Genomic DNA, 22,494 nt, shown 5'->3' with positions numbered 1-22,494 from the left:
TTTATTACTAAACTAATTTTATTCAAGCCTTGGTGTTTGAATTGAAAAAGCATAGTTTGTGATCAGCCAGCAAACCAGAATTAGAAACCTTTGCTTGAGGTGGATTTGCATACCGTAGTATGCATGATGACTGAATTAATAAACCGTATTTACAGTCCCTGCTTTGTCTCCAGAGGCTGCTGCACATTAGAGACAAGTGTGATTGTCTCTATGATTTACTAGAGTTGTTTGCCTGCTTTTGCTTTCTGAAGTGACAGAAAGCAAAAGCAGGCAAACAATTCTAGTAAACCATAGTTTCCTTACTTTATGTTTCAAAGCTCAAATTTGGATTCAAGGCTGATCTGGATTTTAAAAACATATATCTGGCACACAATATGGAAATGAAACATTTGCTGAAAGTTGAACTCCTGAATATAGATTGTTTTGTGCCCTGGATCTAAAGAACTATCATGCAACTGGTATTATTTTCTTTTGCATTTGTGTTTTATCAAATTGTCCACTACATTGCTTGCAGTTTCCAGTGGTAAATTTGTTTTTAAATCTGAGGGTCAGATGCACTGAGATGAGCATATCAAGCTGACTAAAGCTATGTTTGGTGAATCATATACAGTATATGCATATATTTTGCCAGAACTGTCTGTGAAACAGCCATGTGTGGAATTCAGTGAATGTATTAGGCTTTTTTCATAGATAGCTTTCCTGTCTTCTAAGATTTCCTTTTTCCTTCCCAGCCATGCATTCGTTATGAGATTGAGGCTATTTCTTGAAACATAATGGGAACCATTTCAATCAGGCAATCATATCACCTAAACTGTGCTTTTCTGTATGTAATCTGAGACCAGGATTGGATCATTCTTTTTCACAGCATATCAGCAACCTTATTGTCAAGGCTCACATTTTCTTGAACTCACATATTATTATTGACTACGTACTGTTCTACAAATTGCTCATCTAGAGGTATATTTAGTACATTTTGCTGGATTTATACAATTATCTGCAGAAAACATAAGCTGAGAGCACAGGATGGAAAAGGGGATGTCAGCTTTATTCTGAAGACACTGCAAATCAGGGCTCTTGAAAGCTCATTCTGAGTATCAAGTTACTAATCCTACCATCTCCATCTCTCTCTCTCTCTCTCTCTCTCTCTGTTTACTGCATTTATATACTGAATATGGATATGATGGAAGTAAATTACTATGTCATGGTATCCTGGTCTCCATGGCTGTCCCAGTTCCGATGTAATTTTTGGGGGTGGGGTTGGTAGTCAGTCATTTAAGAGGCAGGGCACTTTTCCAGAAAAATGACATTAAATTGATTTTTAGATCATCTTCCCAGATTGCATTAATAATTAAAAGACCATTTTTGAAAGTACACCGAACAGCCTTCTGTCTGGTGATTTCAGACAGCACCCGTCTCATGTTTCATGCGCTTTGAGCCGAAGTAGGGATGCTCATGGCTTCTGTTTGAGTGTCATTAAAATGTGTGTGGATTGTGAACAAGTAAGCCTGTGTTAAAATGGGTGGTCCTTTTGCAGTGCCATTGTCCCTTCAGCGTCTAAGTTATCAGGGGAGGGAAGGTAGCGGTTGTCAATGAGGATATCATCATTATAGAATGGAAAAAATGTTGTCACACAGCAGTTCGGTACAACCCAAATGTTCCAGAAAGAACGGTTAAGCTGTCAATAGCTACTAGCTGTGTTGGGTATACACAACCTTCGGAATCAGATATATAGGACATGTGGGTTAAAGGCAAATCTCAGCTATGGGGATTTATGTTCTGACATAGAGATGTTAACAATGGTTTTATTTAAGATATTTTTACCCTGACTTTCTCCTTAAAGAGGACCTGAGGTGGCTTACATCATTAAAAGACAGTGTTTAATGCTAACAATGGTGAGTGTACAAATACAAAAGGATCAAACAAGAACCATGGAGAGGGGTAGAAAAAACCTTAGCAGCACCAAAATACATTCCAAGCAGTCAGGTACAGACATCTATGTCATGTGCTGGATGGAGTGGAGGAAGGAGACCTCTCACAAAAGGGAAATCTGGTGGGTCCTTGATCGTCAGCTGTGGGTGGGGCACAGGCACACACAGGCGCAGTCTGCGCTATTTTTCTCTTTCTCAGGACCCCACGCAACCACAGTCCCAAGCAGATCCACGTTTATGATTGCTGTTCCCGAGTTCTGATTCATGTGGGGTTTTTTCCCCAATATAAATTCAGAATGCTTTGTGTTGTCCCTACATTTGAAAACATGCCAGAAAGCTATAGTTGCCTTTCTCATTGTGCTTTCCTGGGAAGGTGGCTACTTTTGATCCGAAAGATCAGTTCTATGGGAAGAACCATGCATGCCCTTTGCTCAGTCTAGATTCATTCTGCAAAACTTACCCACATTGTTTAATGTTTTATGTAAATTCTTTAGTCGTCTAGCCTCAAACTACTGTCAAAAGCATGGATGTAAGCTCTTTTTTGCATTGTACAGTTTTTAGTTACAATTATTTGATTTGTGTTTCTCTTTTGCATCGCTCTGTGATTTTTATACATTCTGTCTCCCATCAGATTATTTTGTGTGCTGTGTGGTTCTTACATATTGGAGGGGCAGCTGCCTACGGAAATCCTTAGCAGTATGCTTGTTTGATGCGTGGCTTGCTTTACTGAGATTTATCCAGCAGTTATAAATGTGGATTGCTGCTGACTTCAGGTTTTTGGAGGAGATACTTCTGTTGGTGGGTCTGTCATTGCTGTGACATTACCTTTGGACAGATTGAGTTGCAGGGTTTTTTTTAAATTGTAAAATGACACATCCCAGAGGACCTTTGATTGAACATGTTAGCTTTCAGTTAAGGAATCAAGACTCCTCGCCTTATGGTTGCATTGAAAAGCTGGAAACGTTCTTAATTGCTGCTAAAAGTGAAAACAATCAATCTTGGTGGATCTTTTGCTGGTAGTCATCATCCTGGCACAACTACTTGTCTCTATGGCTCAATCCTGCTTTTTTGCCTATATAAATCTGTTCATCTTTAGCTGCCAGTTAGGCTGTTTAATTGAAGTATGTTTTAGTGCAGAAGGTGAAGTCCCAGTCCTGTAATTCCATATTGTAAGAGAGCAAAGGATATGTTTATGTGCACAAATTTTGTCTTTTCAAACTGTCCTTTCTGGCAGTTAGTTTCCAAACATGATTTCAGTTCCTAAGATTAAAGTTGTCTTTTTGATTTTTGCCCATTCTGTTCAACATTCAAATCTATATGTCCAGTCTATTTTCTATGGTGGATCAGCTTCTAGAGGCCAGTTGATTGGTAGCATGGCAGTTTCTTAATTGTCCTAGACTGGAGAAATCTTTGAAACAAAACTACTTACGATTCTGTTTTGTACATTAATCGCAAGCCATGGCGTATCAGTTCAGATTTCATACCAAACCTCCTTAAGCTTCCTTAACCAAAATTCAGCATAATAGGGTTTAAACAGAGCCTCTTTTTCTCCCTGATGTTTCTCTTTTCGTCCCTAGCCAGAAACAGAGGTTGTTGCTTAGGAGTTCCAGAAGATCTCTAATTAGCCACTGTGGGTGACAAGAGGTGAAATGTATAGGCCTTTGATCTAATCTCATCCAGCAGGGATTTTCTTATGTTGGTGGAAACGTCCTGAGGCTTTTAGGCAATGGCTTGCCAACTGAGAGGAACAAGCTAAGTATCAGATTAAAGGGGCTCATAAGTGGGTCAATTTCTTCAAAGATAGGACACTGGATTCTCATCCCCAATGCATACCACCACTATTGTGGAGATCTTTATCAACCTCCTGGGTAATTTTAGGAGGCTTAAACCTTATCCTCATTTTATATAAAAGCCTGTGGGTGGAGGAAACCATCATCCATTCCAGGTGAACATGATTTTGTAGAATAGTGACCTTGGAAGTTCCATCAAGGCCATCGTCCAGTCCCCTGCTCGATGCAGGAGTACAAATCAAGGGATATCTGCTGGGTGGTTGTCCAATTTTCCCTTGAATGCCTCCAGTATTGGAGCACTCATCACCTCTCGAGGTCATGGGTTCCATTGTCATACTGCTCTAACAGTTAGGAGGTTTTTCCTGATATTCATCCAAAACCTGGGTTCCTTTAATTTGAGCCCGTTGTTACGTGTCCTGCGCTCTGGGATGATCAAGAATAGATCCCACCCCTCCTCTGCATGACAACCTTTCAAATATTTGAAAAGTGTTATCCTTTCACATACAGCTGGGGAAGTGAATATGGCATCACTCAAGACAGGGTAAAGCCTCATCTATAGGTGTTTTAGGGTATGTGAATTTCCAGACCCCAAACATGTGGAGTGTTTTGTATCCGTGAACGGGATGGAACTCCTTGTGTGATTATAGAGATGGGCACAGACTGGTTCCTACTGGTTCGTTTAGTGGCCAAACAGGTGTTTAGCACTTCAAAGTCCCACCTTCTCTAGTGGACACCCACACAGAGGTGGTGTCCCGCCCCCTGTGTGCGCTGCTTCCGATTGGGAGGAGGCGGGGCTTCGAACCACCAAAGACCAGTTTGGCCACTGAACGAACTGCGGAAGCGGCAGTTCGTGCCCGTATCTAGGCTGTCAACCAATCCAATGCATGAGGAGACAAAGGGCAGAGAACATACGTGTGGTTCTTTACAAGCCAAGAAAGCGGTACTTTTCTTGCCTCTGCCCTGGGAAATGAGGCTCAGTTTAATTTTCTGGCATCTCCAGTTTGAAAAAGATTATGCAACAAATGTTGCAAACAGAGCTGGGAATGTGTAGGAAGAAACTCTGAAGAAACAGAGGGGTAAGAAACAGCCACCCTGTCCCCCAGTTTTATTTCCCCGCTTGAGAATATCTTCTTCCAAAATGATGCATAAAACTTGCAAGTTGTTTGTGTATTACAATCCGGCTTTCCCTGCCCAAAAAAATGATTTTTGAAGATGAGGTAATAGATATGGGTGGCGCTGTGGGTTAAACCGCAGAAGCCTCAGGGCTGCAAGGTCGAAAGACCAGCAGTTCGAATCCACACAACAGAGGGAGCTCCCGTCGCTTGTCCCAGCTCCTGCCAACCTAGCTGTTGGAAAGCATGTAAAATGAGAGTAGATAAAGAGGGACCACCTCGGTGGGAAGGTCGCAGCGTTCCGTGTCTAGTCGCGCTGGCCACGTGACCACGGAAACTGTCTACAGACAAATGCTGGCTCTACGGCTTGGAGACAGGGATGAGCACCGCGACCTAGAGTCAGACACGACTGAACTAAATGGCAAGGGGAACCTTTACCTTTACTATAATATTTTGTAAGCTGTCCAGAGTAGTGGCATGCTCAGTAAATGGATGGTTGTGATTAGGTTCTTGTTCTAATTTTAGCAGGTTCCCTTCTTCGACACGATTATCCACAGGAGACAGAATGTCATTAACAGAACATTTACTGTCACCATGAGGGGAAGGGTGTACAATAAATAACTTCCGGAGGCCCAGCAAAACCATTTAACACACAGGCGAACCAGTCCATAATGTAGGTGGTCCCATCTGGTTTGTTCTTTCTCTTAACGCGGTGATGTCCCAAATCGATCGTTCGGTTTCCTCCGTGGGGTGCTCTTTGCCGCGCATAGGGTCCCACAGCACGGGTGAGGTGCCCACTCTCCTTCTAGTGCCGTCTCCCCCGGGGGAATGGGCTCCGGCTGCACCACCTTCCTCCAAGGACCTTTCCCTCTCGGGTAAACATAGACCTTCCATTCTAGCGGATCCGGTTCTCCTAACTGTACTTTAATACCGGTTGCTCCGCACCCACGTCTGGGTCTGCCTCTCTTTGGGAATGAGAATACGTGAGGTTCTTCTCCCTTGTCTTTTCACTCCCCCTCTTTTCCACTTTCCTCCTCCCTTCTGTCTATCCACTCCTTTGAACCCCAGCTTCTCTCCTGCCTTTTCCTCCCACTCTGTCGTCATGAGAAAAAATAAAAACCCCATGACTAGTTGTTCTCCTCCTGCCTTCTCCCTAAGTCTCGCCTTCCTCTAGAGACATCTCTCACACTCCCCGGGATAAATTAAGTAACGTGGTGTCACCTCCTTCCGCTCGAGACGATGGAGGGAACAGCTCACTTTCAGGAACGACTGTGTTAATTGGTTCCTCTTCACAGTGGGGTATAAATCTAAACAAATAAATAGCAGTTAAACCGCAGTACTGCAGTCAAGACTCTCCTCATGGCCTGAGTTTGATTCCCAACAGGCTCAGATAGCCAGCTGAAGGCTGACTCAGCCTTCCATCGTTCCAAAGTCAAAACAATGAGTATCTACTTTGCTAGGGGCAAAGTGTAACTTACATAATTAAATTGTAAACTACCCAGAGAGTTCTTTAAGCATTAAGTGGAAGTATATAAGCAGAACATTTTGCTTTGCTTTGCTAGTGTGTCAGGCACAGCTAAATGAGACCCAGATTCCATTTTTTTAACAAATCTCAGTCACATTGGACCTTTATCTTTTGGCTTAACCTACCTCACAGGATCGCTGTGAAAGCAGAATGGCAGGAAAGGAGCTGGATATACTGTATCAACTTGGGCTCCTTGGAAGAAAAGCAGATCCAACTAAACATAAGTCAAGCACTGCTGTAAAAGTTGCCTTAACATTTATCCATTTTCCAGCAGTAAATAAGGGTTAATCGTTATGGAATGAGGTTTAGCTGGTATTTTTAGCCCTGTTTTACTTGGATAAATTGATTGGAGTTGAAGTGGGAGAAGAAATGCTTCAGTGTAATCTGTTACAAGTAAAAAGGAGTAGTAATGTATTCTCGAAGGCTTTCGCGGCCGGGATCTGGTTGTTGTTGTGGGTTTTCCGGGTTGTTTGGGCGTGTTCTTAAGGTTTTTCTCCTTCTTAACGTTTCGCCAGTCTCTTTGGCCGGCATCTTCAAAGGACAGGAGTCGGAACTCTGTCTGTACTCTGGAGTACAGACAGAGTGCGGAGTAAATTTGTTCAGCAAAAGCCTGAAATATCCACACTGCTTTTGCATTCCAAAGTGAACTGAGGAGATCCTCTGTGTGTGATTTTCTGTGGTGTATCAGCTGTGACATTCCATGGAAGAGGTTTTGCATGAGAGAAGACCTTTGGCAGGGGTCCAAAGTAAATTCGCTCATAAATTATATTTTCCGAGAAAAGCTTCGCTTAGAATATTTCTTTTTCAAGCATGTATTCAAGCAAGGCCTGTAAACAAGAGCTGTATTTAAAGTTTTAAAGCATGCTGGAAATAGCACTTCAGATGGGTCTTTAGAGTTAGCTGTGTACCTACTTCCAGATTTACATTGGTAAATATACTGCTGACCTTATAAATCATGGTTTGAGACATGCCTGTGTTGAAGAAAGTTTACAGCAAAGAGCTATGCTAGTCTGGGCTGGCACTTTCATTGGCAAATAAAATTCCTTTTAAGTCTGTGGGGTATCCATGATAGCTAAGTGAACAGATTGTACAACATAGGAGATTTTGCCTCTTGTTTTCTAGATCAGCAGTTTCTTAGCTTCTCTTTCAGTTCAAGGCCATCTGCTCAGGATCCTTCCTTTCCACCTATCCTCATATTCAAATGTTCAACCATTTACACAACAGCCTGCAAACATGGAGCATATCTAAAATATATATCAGATAAGCCTAACTAGATATTTAAAAAAAAAACCCTTTTCTTTCTCTGTCCCCCTGATTTGGGATAGTCATCTTGTATTAATAATTAAAATCCAAAGGGTTTAAATTATTAATACCCTGTTTCCCCCAAAATAAGACCTAACCTGAAAATAAGCCCTAGTGTGATTTTTCAGGATGCTCGTCATAAAAGCCCTACCCCAAAAATAAGCCCCAATTAAGTGAAACCCCGCCCTTCACCATTGTGCAGCAACCAGAAGAAGATGACATTGACTGTATTTGAATAAAAGTAGATTATTGTACATGAAAAAAATAAAACATCCCCTGAAAATAAGTGCTAAAGCATTTTTGGAGCAAAAATTAATACAAGGCCCTTTCTTATTTTCGGGGAAACACGCTACAATATGAATGTATTAATGGGGTGGACCTTGTGCAACTCATGGGAAACTTTAGTTGGGGCCAAGTTTTCTCCTTCTTTGTTTTCATCCAGAATAGTCGTTGCATGGGCATCCCCTACAGTAGGCTATAGTAGGCATACATTTCTTAGAAGAAAGAAAGAAAGAAAGAAAGAAAGAAAGAAAGAAAGAAAGAAAGAAAGAAAGAAAGAAAGGCAGGCAGGCCCCTAATGGGCCAAGAAATGTATTTCTAAGTTTTAAAAAAGCCTTTTGAAAAGAAAAATGTTTGAGGGATGGGCAGGGAGTGGACATGGCCCTTGAAATTCTATGACTTGCCCACTTCTGCCATAGAGGCTAACCAGGGCGACTTTGAGCACAGTGATGGCAAGCAGAAGTTTTAAAGGTTTCCAGGTGACATGCTTGTTTTTAGGCTTTTTGGATGTTTTTCACGGCTCAGACAACTTGCAAAAGAGTAATTTAAATTTAAGTAATTTAAAGGCAAAGCTGATTAACTACTGCAGAGGAGCTCAGGTATGAAATTGTGAAAATGACAAATGTCTGTAAGATAAAGGGGAAAAGGGAACACTGCCTTGATAAATACATGGCTTTTGATGCAGACGCCTGTGTGCCGTAAATCCAGTCACTGTGTTCAACCTCTTAACTCTTATTCACTCCTTCTGTTGCATTTCAGTGCTGCAGAAAATTTATTCCCGCTCTCTCTCTTTTTTAAAGCCCTACACACAGGAAAATGAGAGCTGATTTCAATCACTCTCTGTTACATATGCTAGGTTAAATCAAGCTAAAATGAAGCTAAAATGGCTTAAAGTGAGGCTGTGGTACTTTGGGCATATCATGAGAAGACTCCCTGGGAGAGACCATGGTGCTGTGAAAATGGGAATGCAGTAGAAGAGGAGGAAGACTGGAGTAGGGGAAAGAGTGGGCTTGAGTTTGCAAGACCTTTACAGGGCTCTTGAAGGCAGCATCTTTTCAAAGTCGTGAATACATAGGTAAGTCAGAAGTAGATGATGCCGCACAACTACAGCAGCAGCAGAAACAAGATTCAAACTCGTGTTCACTTACAGTGAAGCGGACTGAGCTTTCAAAAGTTGTGCTCCAGTTGTTTCCAGAGGAAAGATGCCTGAGCAAATCCTATCTGACCGGAAAAGTCTGAACTGTTTTTTTTTACCTTTGCCGCGTAGGAAGGGATCTGCAGGAGCCAAGTGTGGGCCCAGAAAAACGGGGCCAAGCAGTTAAGTCCATGCTCTGCTTTACCGCATACCTGACTGACAGGAGAGGAGAGGGGAAAGAAGGTCACTTATGGACCAGGCCCCTCTTGCTTGGAAAGCTTGAGAACAGTGAATGGGTTAAACGTAGGGACTGGGGGAGTGGAGGAACAGCCGGATTTCCTAATTTTCTTCTCTTGGCCTCACCAGTTTGCCTTCTGTGAATTGGGTGATTTTTGACTGGCAGCTCCCCATGGTGGCTGCCATTTTGCAAATGGGCCCAGCCTTTTGGTAGCCATGTTATGATGATGCCTGTGGCACTTTCTCAAGAATCCGTGAGCCTGGAAGCTAATTCATCTCTGGCAGATTGATTGGCACTCAAAGGGAGGATGGGTGGAAGCAAGGAGAATCTGCATAGTTTCGCCCCTTTCGTTGTTCTGCTGTGGCACTATTTCTGTAGCTTTTTCAGTTGGGGAGGGAGGTCCTTCTTAATTGCCCACAACGGCGCGTTACAAGTGATCTGTTAACACAGAGAGGATCTGTTCTTTAGTTTTCTGGTCTGACTCCTCATCCTTTGAATCATGGCTTCACTTGCTCAGTTGTGAAGCTCGTCAAGTGATCTTTTGGAAATCATTGTTTCTGTGCTGAATAGAATGCACTTGTTTGTAATGAGATATGGCATATAATTTGGAAAGGAGCTTTACATTCCATAGAAGAGCTGTAGAAATGATTTTATTCTGACAGAATGACATTTTACTCCAGCGTCACAATGCTTAATGTAAATACCTCACTTCAGAAACCCTACTGGGAATTGCCATACGTCACAATTGACTTGACATCCCATGATATGACATGGCATGGCAGCTGTAGGGCTGTGAAGTTCCAAGAGTCATTTCCAGGTATAGACAGTGTCATAAGAATTGGAGAGAGAGCCCTCCCTTTCATTCCCTCTGTTCTTGACAACCACGGCTCGTTCTTCCAGTGCTAAGCATGTTGCTCTTCTTTGGCCTGTAGACTTTAGATATGGTAACTTCTTCTGAAGTACAGTGGTGCCTCACACAACGATGTTAATTGGTTCCAAAAAAATCAAAGTTGTGTGAAACATTGTTCTGTGAAACACCATTTCTCATAGGAATGCATTGAAAACCGGTTAATCCGTTCCAATTGGAACGGATTGCCATCGTTCAGTGAAAATCCCCATAGGAAACATCGTTGAGTGAAACAATGTTTCCTATATTGGAATGTATTGAAGCCGACTCAATACATTTCAATGCCTTTGCAAAGTCCTTTTTCGCTCCTGTAAAAGTGTCTTACAATGTTTGGACGCTGTTTTAAATGATTGCAATGGTTAGTCCACCTCCTGAAACCTATGCAAACTGATTTTGGTGTTGTTCTGACACTTCGTTAATTTATGATGATTTTTTTGAATTTTCTCCATTGGAAACCATTGGATGGTCTGTCTAATGGTTTCCAATGGAAAAAACAAAAAATCATCATAAATTAACGAAGTGTCAGAACAACACCAAAATCAGTTTGCATAGGTTTCAGGAGGTGGACTAACCATTGCAATCGTTTAAAACAGCTTCCAAACATTGCAAGACACTTTTACAGGAGCGAAAAGGGAGATCGGGAAGAACTTTAAAAGGCAAACGGAGATCAAAGAGCCCTTTCCCGATCTCCCTTTTCGCTCCTGTAAAAGTGTAAGTAGGCCAACCCAAGACATCTCTAGAGCACAAGTCTGAAGTAGGCTGCCTGTGTTGGTTCTAAATGTTGAGCCAACTTTGGTTCACTAGAATAGTGATGAATTCCACTGTGTCTTTAAACATTTATTTAAATGCTGGTGAATTGCTGGATGCCATAGGATCTCACTGTTAATTAAGAGTTAAGATTAATGTATCTTGTGCACCCAGTATACTTGTTAATAGGTCAAACTGTTCAGCAGAGACTTTGAAGAGAGAGAAGGAAGAACCCGCCTGATAATTTAATCACATCTTGCTGTTCAAATGGACTATTGGGAGATGGGAAGAAGACTGGATGAGGCATCTGTCACCTCTGATGAAGATGTGGGTTATAGTTTGTTGAGACCCTGTGTTCAGGCAGGTACCCTCGTACACAGTATGCTCCATGCATTCAGTTGTTTAGGTATGTTGTTGTTGTTTAATTGTTTAGTTGTGTCCAGCTCTTTGTGACCCCATGGACCAGAGCACGTCAGGCCCTCCTGTCTTCCACTGCCTCCTGGAGTTGGTCGCTTCGATGACCCTGTCCAACCATCTCGTCCTGTGTCGTCCCCTTCTCCTCTTGCCCTCACTCTTTCCCAACATCAAGGTCTTTTCCAAGGAGTCTTCTCTTCACATCAGATGGCCAAAGTATTGGAGCCTCAGCTTCAGGATCTCTCCTTCCAGTGAGCACTCGGGGTTGATTTCCTTCCGAATGGATAGGTTTGTTCTCTTTGCAGTCCAGGGGACTGTCATTTCGGTATATCTTGCCCCATTCTCTCTTCATCTGCCCACCAAAAATTCCACAACAGTCTTCATCCGAGTGACCTATGAAAATAAGCAGCAAAAGTGAAAATATGTGGGCAGGCTCATTTTGCATGTTCCGTCTTTAGAAGATAGCTATATGGCGCACTGTATTATGCTCAGTCACAACCTTGAGTTTGCCAGAACAGAGAAGGGCTGTTAAGTACGAGACATTTTGGAGAGAAGGCCACTGGTCTGTCTATCAAGTATACTCAGCTCTACCTGGTGATTGCCCTCACTGATAGTCTTACTTGAAAATTACTTCTACATACAAAGTAGATTCTGTCTTTGCGGTCAAAAAGAGTAAAGGAAGAATATCTAATGGTTGTTGTGGGGTTTTCGGGCTCTTTGGCTGTGTTCTGAAGGTTGTTCTTCCTAACGTTTCACCAGTCTCTGTGGCCGGCATCTTCAGAGGACAGCAACAACCATTAGATCCTGGCCATGAAAGCCTTCACGAATATATTGAAGAATATCTAGCTTACAATTTGACTGTATATAGGTACCAGGGCTTATGAAAGGCAAATGGGTATATTTAGCCTTGAGAAAAGATGACTGAGAATAATATGATAGTCTGAAGGACTGTCACATGGAAGATGGAGCAAACTTGTTTTCTGTGGCTCCAGAGAATAAGATCTGAACCAGTAGATTCAAAGACAGAAGATATGTACACATCGATGCTCTCTTTTATGGAAAGTGAGAAAACCCTGTAGACCATCACCTCTTGGCCCTAAATTCCAGCAGGGTCTCCTCATCTGTTCCTCAAAGTTTTCTTCACGTTTCATTGGGCCAAGAGCCTGTTCTGTTTTGAAAATAAAATCTAAAGTTCCTAGGATCCCACATTCATGGAAGGAAAGCTGCTATCTGATGCAGTCAGTTTCTGCCTCGCAACAGGGAGGCTTAAAATAATCAGTAAATACATTTTTTCTAAAGACGGAAAACCAATTGCTCTGGAATGCAGCTGCTCGCAGTGAGCTTTAGCTGACTGTCCTTCCTTCCTTAAAAGATCGGTGACCATCTCTCATATTTTCTGCCAGTCAGAACTCTGCTGCTGAGCTCAGCAGAGTTGAGGTACACTGAGTTCATTATTAATGCCCAGAAACTGTTAAACTGGAAATTTTATTAAATACAGAAATTGTTCAGATCAGAAACAATCCTGTTGACATGGTAGTAAGACCAAGACAATTATTTTTGAGGTCAGTTTTAATTTTGATTTTATTTATTCATTCTCTCGTACTACCCAAGGGTTTTACTCAACCACGTATGTTTAGCAAGCTGGTTTTGGGTAAGGCAAAAAGGGATGGCAGTTGGATGCAACAAGTTAGGTTTGGAGCAATTTGGTGTTGTACTATCGTTGTTGACGAAAGGTTCTGATCCTGCCGTTGAACAGAAGGAGGATGGAGGTGGAGAGAGAGCCTTAATTCCTTCCACGTTGGTAAAAACAGGTGGCCTCCTTTGCTTGCCTTGCACTTGGTTGAGTCCAGAAGCCCAAACAACATATCCATGGCAAAGCCTGCACCAAATTCACAAATGGCCCAACACTCAGGAGCTGCAAAAAGTGGCTGTCCTTTATTAGGCATATTTCTGCTAGTATGGGTTTGCTATCCTATCCCTAGCTAGAGAGAGATAGCTAGGGTCAGAACAAACTACTGTACATCGTAACTGCAGCTGTTCCTGGTAAGGCCTAAGTAAATTTAAACTGTGAACTGAAATGAGTCATAGTGCCATACTTTGGTGAAGAAGGGACATGGTAGCGTTGCGGGTTAAACCGCAGATGCCTCTGGGCTGCAAAGTCAGAAGACCAAGCAGTCGTAAGATCGAATCCACCCGACGGAGGAAGCTCTTGTTGCTCGTCCCAGCTCCTGCCAACTGAGCCGTTTGAAAGCATGTAAAATGCGAGTAGATAAATAGATACCACCTTGGTAGGAAGGTAACGGCGTTCTGTGTCTAGTCGTGCTGGCCACGTGACCACGGAAACTGTCTTTGGACAAAACGCTGGCTCTATGGCTTGGAGACGGGGATGAGCATCGCGCCCTAGAGTCCGACACGACTGGACTAAACGTCAAGGGCAACCTTTACCTTGGTGAAGAAGAGCTGGTGCCGTCACACCTAGTTTATTGATTCTTATTTTAAATTATTTACTATAGGCTGCCTTTCTTTCTATAAGAGACCCAAGGTGGCTCCCAACAGGTAAAATAAGAAATTTTAAAACCCTGTATAAATATCACAGTGACAAACCAATTACACATACAGTAAGATTTTAAAAATCCAGTATGACAACAATTGAAAAACCCTTTAAAACCTGTAGGTTCAACACCAGGATTTCTGAGACAACTTACTGCTCAGAGACCCGCCTGAAGGGGAAGGTCCTTGCCGGGTTAAGGAAAGGCAAGGGGGGGAGCAACTTGACTTCTCAGGGCAGCTCATCCCAAAGTCTGGGAGCCCCCACAGAGAAGGCCCCCTCTCTTTCTTGTGTCCTTGCCCAAGCGAGACTGGGAAGGTGGCGGAGGAAAGATACGGAATCTCCACCACTTCTTCTTTGAATGGGAAAACTTCAAACAGCTCTTTGAAGCAGAAAAGTGGGGGTAAGCGGGGGGTTGGGCAGTGTTTGGGGCAACCATCTCAACGTACTTAGTCCTTTGAAGATGTTTGGTCCCCAGAACCTTTAGCTGTGAAAAAATAAAAGGATAAATTGTCCGTTATTAAATAAGCCGAAGGCAACTTGCAAACAGAAATGTCATTTTATAGAAATGGTTGGGAACGAATGCCCTTCAATACAAAGCAGCAGAAAAAGAGACACCAGTGACTGCAGAACACTTCTCGGTTCAGTTGGCCACCAATGTAAATATTATTTGGTTGATGTTTAATACTGTCTTCCTAATGTCAATGTATCTGTCTGTGCACTGTCACATTCAGTAGCCTGGTTCAGCTTGTCATTTTGCTTGAGTTATTTTTACTATTATATATATAGCCATTATTATTATTGTGGACCCATTTTTTCTGCAACCTACATTTGAACCCTTAAACAAGTTCAAACATGTTTATGTGTAATCTGGACTTTTGCACCTTTTTTGGGATTTGTCTTGCTTCGTCATCCGTCAAAGTTGACGAATCATGAGGACCGACGAAGCACAAAATCAGCGATTTTTTACAAATATTGCGATCTGTTTTTTTTTAATTCGTCCCCATGTAGACAAATAAAACTGTGACAGATCACAAAGCAGGATGAATCACCAAAATGATGATTCGTCGCCATCTGTACTGGTAAGCATGTTCAAACCCACTGATAAGCTCTAACATTGGTTGTAGAAAAAAAAGTGGAATGTCTTAGAAATGCTCCCCCTAATTATAATATATTATTTATTCTCGAAGGCTTTCACGGCTGGGATCTGATGGTTGTTGTAGGTATTTTGGGCTGTTTGGCTGTGTTCTGAAGGTTGTTTTTCGCAACATTCCACCAATCTCTGTGGCTGGCATCTTCAGAGGACAGGAGCCAGCTCTGACTCTTGTCCTCTGAAGATGCCGGCCACAGAGACCGGCGAAACTTCAGGAAGAACAACCTTCAGAGCACGGCCAAAGAGCCCAGAATACCTACAACAGCCATATTATTTGTATTACTCCAGGTCTCCTCCAAAATACGGCAGCCCTATGAACGAGTGGCTTTCAGAATATCCCGTCCTCAACTGCACTGCTCAGCTTTTGCAAACTCCAAGCTTTGATGGAGTTGGTCCACCTCATATTTGGCCTTCCTCTTCTCCTGCTGCCTTCCACCTTTCCCAGCATTAATGTCTTTTCCTGATAAATCCTACCTTCTCGTGATGGGCCCATCCACATGCATGGTGCTATAAAAAGTGGGAGACATCGCTGCCCAAGGAAGCTTCCATTCTGGAATTTCACACAGTTTCTGACATGCTTTTGTTTTTGAGACCACAAAGAAAAAGGAGGGAAATGGAGGAAGGGGCTAAATCAGAAAGAAATCCATTTATTTTAGCAAGTTCAGCTGGCGTGGTTATAAACGGGTGTGGGGAGTAGAGGAGTGGTAAACAGGAAATGTTTTTATACCAGGGTCGTATGTCAACGTGGACTGAAGAGGGTCACGTTTTTAATGTGATATTCATTAAACGGTGAACTTTGTTTAGTTTACTTCCAGCTTTCTTTCCTCTTAACTCACTTGGTTTCAGAAAGGAACAATTAAGGTTTGTTGGGCAAAGCCTAATTTTGTTGATTTCCTCTCTCTGTGTGTAAGGAAATTCTTTGCCAGCTGCACCTACACTGTAACACAAGCAATGTGATGGAAAACTTTGACTAATGTGTGCTTGATCTTTGATTTCAGAGACAAGTTCCAGTGAATGGCCCAATGATGTCTGAAGAGTTAGGGAACCCCAAGGGTAGCTACTCCTAACCAGCCTTTTATAGCACCTGGTCTGTGGTTACAAGCAAGATGCTTCCCTTCCAATACGTGTTACACAGCCTTTTTTGTGGCCTTTTAAATGTGCCCCCCCCAATATGAAGGAGTAACAAGTGCGCTAAGCAGGAACAGGAGAGATTCTGGGTTCTATTTCTGCTCAGACCGTTTCAGAGCCAACGGAGTCACTCACTAGGCTTTATCATTAGATTCGTTGATGAAATATTTTTTTCCAGAAGGAGGCTTCCTCCCTCTGTGCTTTCCACAGGACATGACTCTTATACACTGAGAAATGGTAAAAGGACAAAGAAGAAGAAGAAGAAAATATGGCTTGTCCATTATCTCTTAATCATAGTCCAGATTGTCGGGCACTACACTTGCTCCAGATTTGGATGTGTAGATGTTTAACGTAAGAGAGGGCAGGTGCGCATGTGGTAATTACAAACTCTTGCGTCTATAACAGGAGTTGCCACTGGTATTCTAAGCAGAGTTAAAAGCTGCCTTCCTGGTGTGTCATAATATGTTTTCCTGTAATTAACTTGTTTCTGCCATTCTTGTGCTCTATAATAGAAGTTGCCATGTACCGTTGAGCAGCATTGGGGATTTCAGGCAGTAGGTCCTTACCAAGTGTGGAAAGCCCACTGTGGTGTTTAAAATAGTAATAAATAGTGCAGCTCTGGCAGATGTTCTGTCTGTTTTATTTATTTATTTATTTAATTTATTTTATTTATATCCCGCTTATCTAGTCAATAGACCACTCTAGGCGGCATATCTTGAGGCCATTAATCTCACTTCCTAAAAGCACGGCAGTCCAGCTTATAACATGAAACTTTTACTATTTATTTCAGATCCAGGAAGAACACCGTTGAAGCACTTGGTATAGTTGTTGAGGCTTCTCGTCTTCTAGTCAGGCAGAAATTATTTGAGAGCAGGTGATCTTTGGGAAGAAAACTGGGATGAGGGAGGAGCCATCTAGGTTAGCAATGATGTTATCTTTGCAAACTTTAACTGATCCACAGCAACATTTCTTCCCGAGAGGAATCATCATAGAGTCATCGTAGGGTTGGAAGGGACTTTGGAGGTCTTCTAGTCTAACCCCCTGCCCAAGGCAGGAGACCTCATTCTATCCCGGACAGGTGGCCGTCCAGTCTTTTCTTGAAAACCTCCAGTGAAGGGGCACCTACCACCTCGGGAGGGAAGCTGTTCCACAGTTGAATGCTTCTCCCCGACAGGAAATTCCTCCTTATTTCCAGGTTGGATCTCCCTCTGGCAAGTTTCCACCCGTTGGTTCTTGTCCTACCCTCAGGCGCCATGGAGAAGAAATCGATGCCCTCTTCCCTGGGGCAACCCTTCAGATCTTGGAAGACGGCTGTCATGTCTTCCATGCTTTGGGTTGCTATTATGGTAAAGCAAATCTCGATCATGAGATACCCTGTCTGTACTAAGAGAAATCCTACTCGGGGTTGTAGTTTTTCTAGATTCATATGCGAACTCCCCTCTGTCCCCAGGAATCTCTACAGGGTCCATGCCCTTACTCTATTTCCTGATGTTCTGCCAATTACGATCAGAGAAAGCTGCTTCATGATGATGATGATGATGATGATGATGATGATGATGATGATGATGATGATAATAATAATAATAATAATAATAATAATAATAATAATAATAATAATAATAATAATAATAATAATAATAATAATTTATTGTCATTGTAAGTGTATACACAGTATACCCATACAACGAACTTCACAGACACCAGAGACCAGACACATGCACATACATAACATTCCCCAAACACTCCCCACCCACTAGAAGTCCCCCACTAAAAACACAAACATCTACACTGCAGGCCAAGTAACACAGTCCAACTAATTATTCACTACTGGTGGCCTTTAAGCTCATTATTAATTGCAATTATAGCTCTAGGATAAAAACTATTTAGAAAACGTGTGGTCCGAATCTTAATTGTTCTATATCTTCTGCCAGACGGTAACAGTTCAAAAAAGTTATAAGCAGGATGGTTATATAACATGATGTTAACTACTCTTCTTTTTTTACATTTTAAATGAGCTGTTTTGTTGTTGTTATGTCTGCCGTCAAGTCATTCCAGCATACGTGACCCTATGATAAAACCTCCAAAATGTTGCATCATTATCAGCCCTAAATAGCTACTGTGAACTAAAGGCTGTGACCTCCTTTATGCTTTATGAACAAGTTACACTTCATGTTACGTCTCCATTTTTTCCTACTATTTTCCACTTTCTGTAGTGTTCTTATCTATTCTACTGCACCTTGTCTGCTCATGCTGTGTCCATATTGCAGCTGCCTGAGTTTTGTAATTCTACAGTGGACCCTCGATTTATGGAATTAATCCGTATTGGAACGGTGGCTGCAGGTCGAAAAGTCTGTAGGTCGAGGCTCCATTGACCTACAATGCATTGAAAAACCGATTAATCCGTAACTGGCCATTTTTGTTCCATTTTGTGTTTTTTTTTCCCCAGTCTGTAGGTCGATTCTCTGGCTGCAAGTTGAACCTAAATTTTGCAGCCAGAGAAGTCTGTAACTCGAAAAGTCTGTAAGTGGAGCCGTCTGTAAGCCGAGGGTCCACTGTAGTCATTTCATCTTTAGTGATGCCTGCCGCCCAGTAGCTGCCTTGAGGAGGATGGTTGCACCGTAGTCTGTGCTGGGGTTCTTGCATCCTCAGCGAGGGCTCCTTGACCTCCTCCTCCTTTGGAGAGCTGCCCAGCTCCTTCATGGAGCTTGGTTCAGGGGCTCTGCTGAAATGAGGTTCAGGCAGAGTGGGCAGGAGTTGCTTCTCAGGCTCGGGGACCTGGGGATCTTGGCAGGGGTGAGGAGCAAGAGGACCAGAGCAGGATGTGGAGGAGAAGCAAGGGGAGACAGCTGTAGTGTCGGGGAAGAGCCGTGGAGGATGAGGAGATGCTCTTGACCATCAGAGGGAGGAGGCCTGGACAGAGTGGCGGTGACGGTCTGGTCAGCAGGGGCTTGAGCATCAGTCGGCTGCTCTTGGTGCTGTGGAGGGAGTTCTTTCCTCACACTCAACGTAGCTTTTGTTAGAACTGTGCAGTAGGTGGCAATGGTAAACCCCTGCCAAACCTGCCTTTCCGTCTTAATTTGGCATCTCTTTTAGTATGACCAATAATTTTGGTTAGTGCATTTTTGGGGTTTCTATGTGGGATTTGTATTAGATTTGACTTTCCTTCTTTTTTGTGTGTGTTGTTCCAACGCAAACCAAAGAAATGAACATGCGACTACCAAAACATTTGCAACTGCAACAATTTTCTGAGAGAAGGGTTGCATTTTCTGACAGAATTGCAAGGCCGCCCGGTATTTTTGGCCATGACTGTGAAGATTGTAGTGTTTGGTGTCGGTGAACTAAATTGGACTCGAACAGGATATTTTCAGTCAGAGGACTGCAAAGTGGTTACACTCTGGAAATGACAAACTCAGAACACAAACAGTGTGATCAGTTGCACAGTACGGGCTGCCAGGGTGTAACACCTGGCACGCCACTCATGCAATTTTAAATTTTGCCAGATAAATGGGATTCCAGCCTTTATGTAGTAGCTTATGGCAGAGAGGGTTTAGACTGGAAAAAGGAATGGTAAGAAAGAGTTAATTAGTGAAACCAATACAACACTCATGGAATGGGGATGTATCGAATGATGCCCATCCAGACATGGTTAGCTTTTTCTTTTCCAGATAGCGCTGAGATCTGACAATAGGTTTATTTTGACACCACAGAGTTCTCTGTCATGACTATGTGCTTGCTCTGTGCCCGTTGTGTGTGGTTGTCAAGTCCTAAAAAATCCTCTAGGTTCCTGCTGTACTTTGGTTGTGATTAAGAGAGTACTGTAGTCTTGTTGAGATGCTGGCAGTCAGCCTGAATGTTATGGTACCTGCCTGATCTACGAATGTGTGAAACGCCACTTGGCATTTGACTTGCATTGCAGCTTTTAGGTTCAGTAGGGGAAACGAAGAGCGTGTGTGTGAGCCTGCTATTTCTTTGTTAAACCGTTCTCTACATTTTTTGCACAGCTGGAAATTATATCTATTTTTCCCCTTTGCCATATTGTCCTCCAACAAGGTTAGAACATTGTCCCTTCACTTTTGCAGAGCAGTAGAAACTGTGGAAGTTGTAGGAATGCAGATCTTGGCAGGAGATTTAAGTGACATCTGAAATGATATAGGAATCCTTTCCTAGTCACTAGGTCAAACGATGCTATGTTAGTTTTACAAATACAGATGTTAGGAGTGCCCCTTGCCTTACTCCTACGGATGGAGAAAAGATTTATACTGGGAAGAAAGGAGTAAGTCCTCTCAGAGGGCACCATGTCTGAATTGTCTGCTTAGGTGCATGAAGCTGCTAATTGTTAAAACCAGAATTACTGTATAAGAGATTATCTGATGTGCCAGTTGACCTCATGGTAAACGATGTGTTCCTCTAGTTTCCAAGTGGGCAACAGTGTTTGCTGCAGAAGAATAGCTGTGAGTTTTGGGGCACCTCAAACACTAAAAGGTTTATTGCCACAAACTGCAGTGCAATCTACAAATCCCAAATACAGTAAAACTAGTTAGTCTTGATGTCATTTCATTGCGAATGGTGGTCATCATCAGTGGTGGGGTTGCAGGTAGTCTTCTTCTGCAGGGGATGAAGAATTTGGGGGATTTCATTTTTCAAGTGGCATGAAGTTAATTCCAACATAGAGAAGCCCAGTCCAGGCTTTCTAGATACAGAATATTCAGAAGTGGTTTACTGTTCCCTTCTGGGGCAGGGGTCTCTGGGACTGTGCAGTTTGCCCAAAGCTACATAGGCTGGCTCTTCTCCTGCAAGTCACCTTGGGGCAAACTCCCAACCCTTGGCTTCACAACCAGATATTAAGCCACACCGACCTAACGCTGAAAGCCTAAATTGTACCTGCCACATTTAATCAGCCACAACTAATTAATGATTACTGTGCCACTAAGCACCCAGAACTGTCATTATTACTCCTTTTCTGAGTGTTTTTTTTTTTTTTTTTTTTTTTTGGAACATTGCAGTTCCAACAAAGCGTACAGTTACAGGGCTAGTCTCTCTTCATTTATTTACCTGTTTAGAGTGCTCTGTATGGCTAGCTAGCGGGAATGGGTTGTTAACCCCTGCTCTGTTGAGAATGCTTGTCATGTTCTCGAAGCTGACTGTTATCACACAGAGGGCTTGGAGGTGAATAAATGCATCTTATAAAATGGCCCACATTCATTCATGCCTTGGTTTTCTCTCTCTCTCTCTCTCTCTCTCTCTCTCTCTCCTTTAACACAGGCTCTTGACGGGAGTGTATATGATCACCTTAAGGATTATTTAATGGCGTTCAGCAGGACTGAATTAGAAATGTGTCAAGCTGTTCAAAGCACATTCCAGTTTCTTTTGGAAACTTCCAGTCGGGTAAGTTTTTCAGTTACTCGGTAGCATTTTTTGTGCCAGCCTAGCTGTGAAGGGGCAGAACTGAAACGGGAAGAACACGAAGACCAGGGTGCAAAAAATAAAAAATAAAAAAAGCAAGGTGCTCCATCAAGACCTTCAGTCAGGCTTGTGCTGTCATTTATTTGAGCAACCTGTTGTGGTGTTTCATTTGTGCCCCATGTTGTGTTTTGTAGGGAATGCTTGTGTATCCTTTCTTAGCTGCTGGTTCTAAGAAATCATGCTTCCACAAAAAGAAAATATCTCTGTCCCCCCCCCCCACTTTTCACCCATCTGTTGGAGCTATGTGGACAAATAACTCACAAGTAGCTTCAGTTGATTTCACTGTTTTAGATCTGATGCGAAATCAGCTGTCAGGTGCAACACATAAAGGAAAGGTTTGACCTGTACCCTGTTATTTTTTGGAAATGACATAATTATTTTTACAAAAACATTGTAATATATCCTAGTTAAAACTCTAGTCGTGTGAGTAGCACATTCTCATTACACCTCTATGTTACAAGAGGGGAAGGAGACATTTGTCAGCTGTCATCTTTTCAACTTCATTTTTTCACAAAGTTTCAAAAAAAAACCCTTAAAGGTCCAACAATGGACAAAAATAAAGTTTTTTGTAACAAATCCTAAAAAGTAGCATCCTAGTAAGTACTAATGTAGCAACTCACTTATTTAATGAGAAGCAGTGTTAATCAGGGTCCCCCCCCCCCAAAAAAAGCAAAGAGTAATAGAAAACAAAAGTGACATTCCAAACTCTGGGCAGGTGCCGGGTCAACTTATCACTGATACTTAAAACAAAACAAAACACCTTCTTCCTGCTTTCAGTACCAAGTTTGCATTGCCATTTGGTTAACATGTGCCAAACAAATTCTA

The 22,494-nt window shown here is 42.5% G+C and overlaps 1 protein-coding gene across 5 annotated transcripts in view; it reads left to right on the top strand.

Moving 5' to 3' along the window:
- The window catches only part of FCHSD2 (FCH and double SH3 domains 2), a 158,644-nt gene that overhangs the window by 91,482 nt on the left and 44,668 nt on the right, over window positions 1-22,494 (top strand). For all 5 annotated transcript variants that reach the window (XM_078390221.1, XM_078390218.1, XM_078390219.1 and 2 more), the window contains one exon: window positions 21,469-21,591. In XM_078390221.1, the coding sequence (XP_078246347.1) occupies window positions 21,469-21,591 (123 nt within the window). The remainder of the gene's footprint in view (window positions 1-21,468; window positions 21,592-22,494) is intronic.

This window comes from Pogona vitticeps, chromosome 3 (genome assembly GCF_051106095.1).
Source record: "Pogona vitticeps strain Pit_001003342236 chromosome 3, PviZW2.1, whole genome shotgun sequence".
NCBI classification, from domain to species: Eukaryota; Metazoa; Chordata; class Lepidosauria; order Squamata; family Agamidae; genus Pogona; species Pogona vitticeps.
Note: the sequence above shows the minus strand (reverse complement) of the source record. Positions and strands in the feature narration are given on the sequence as shown.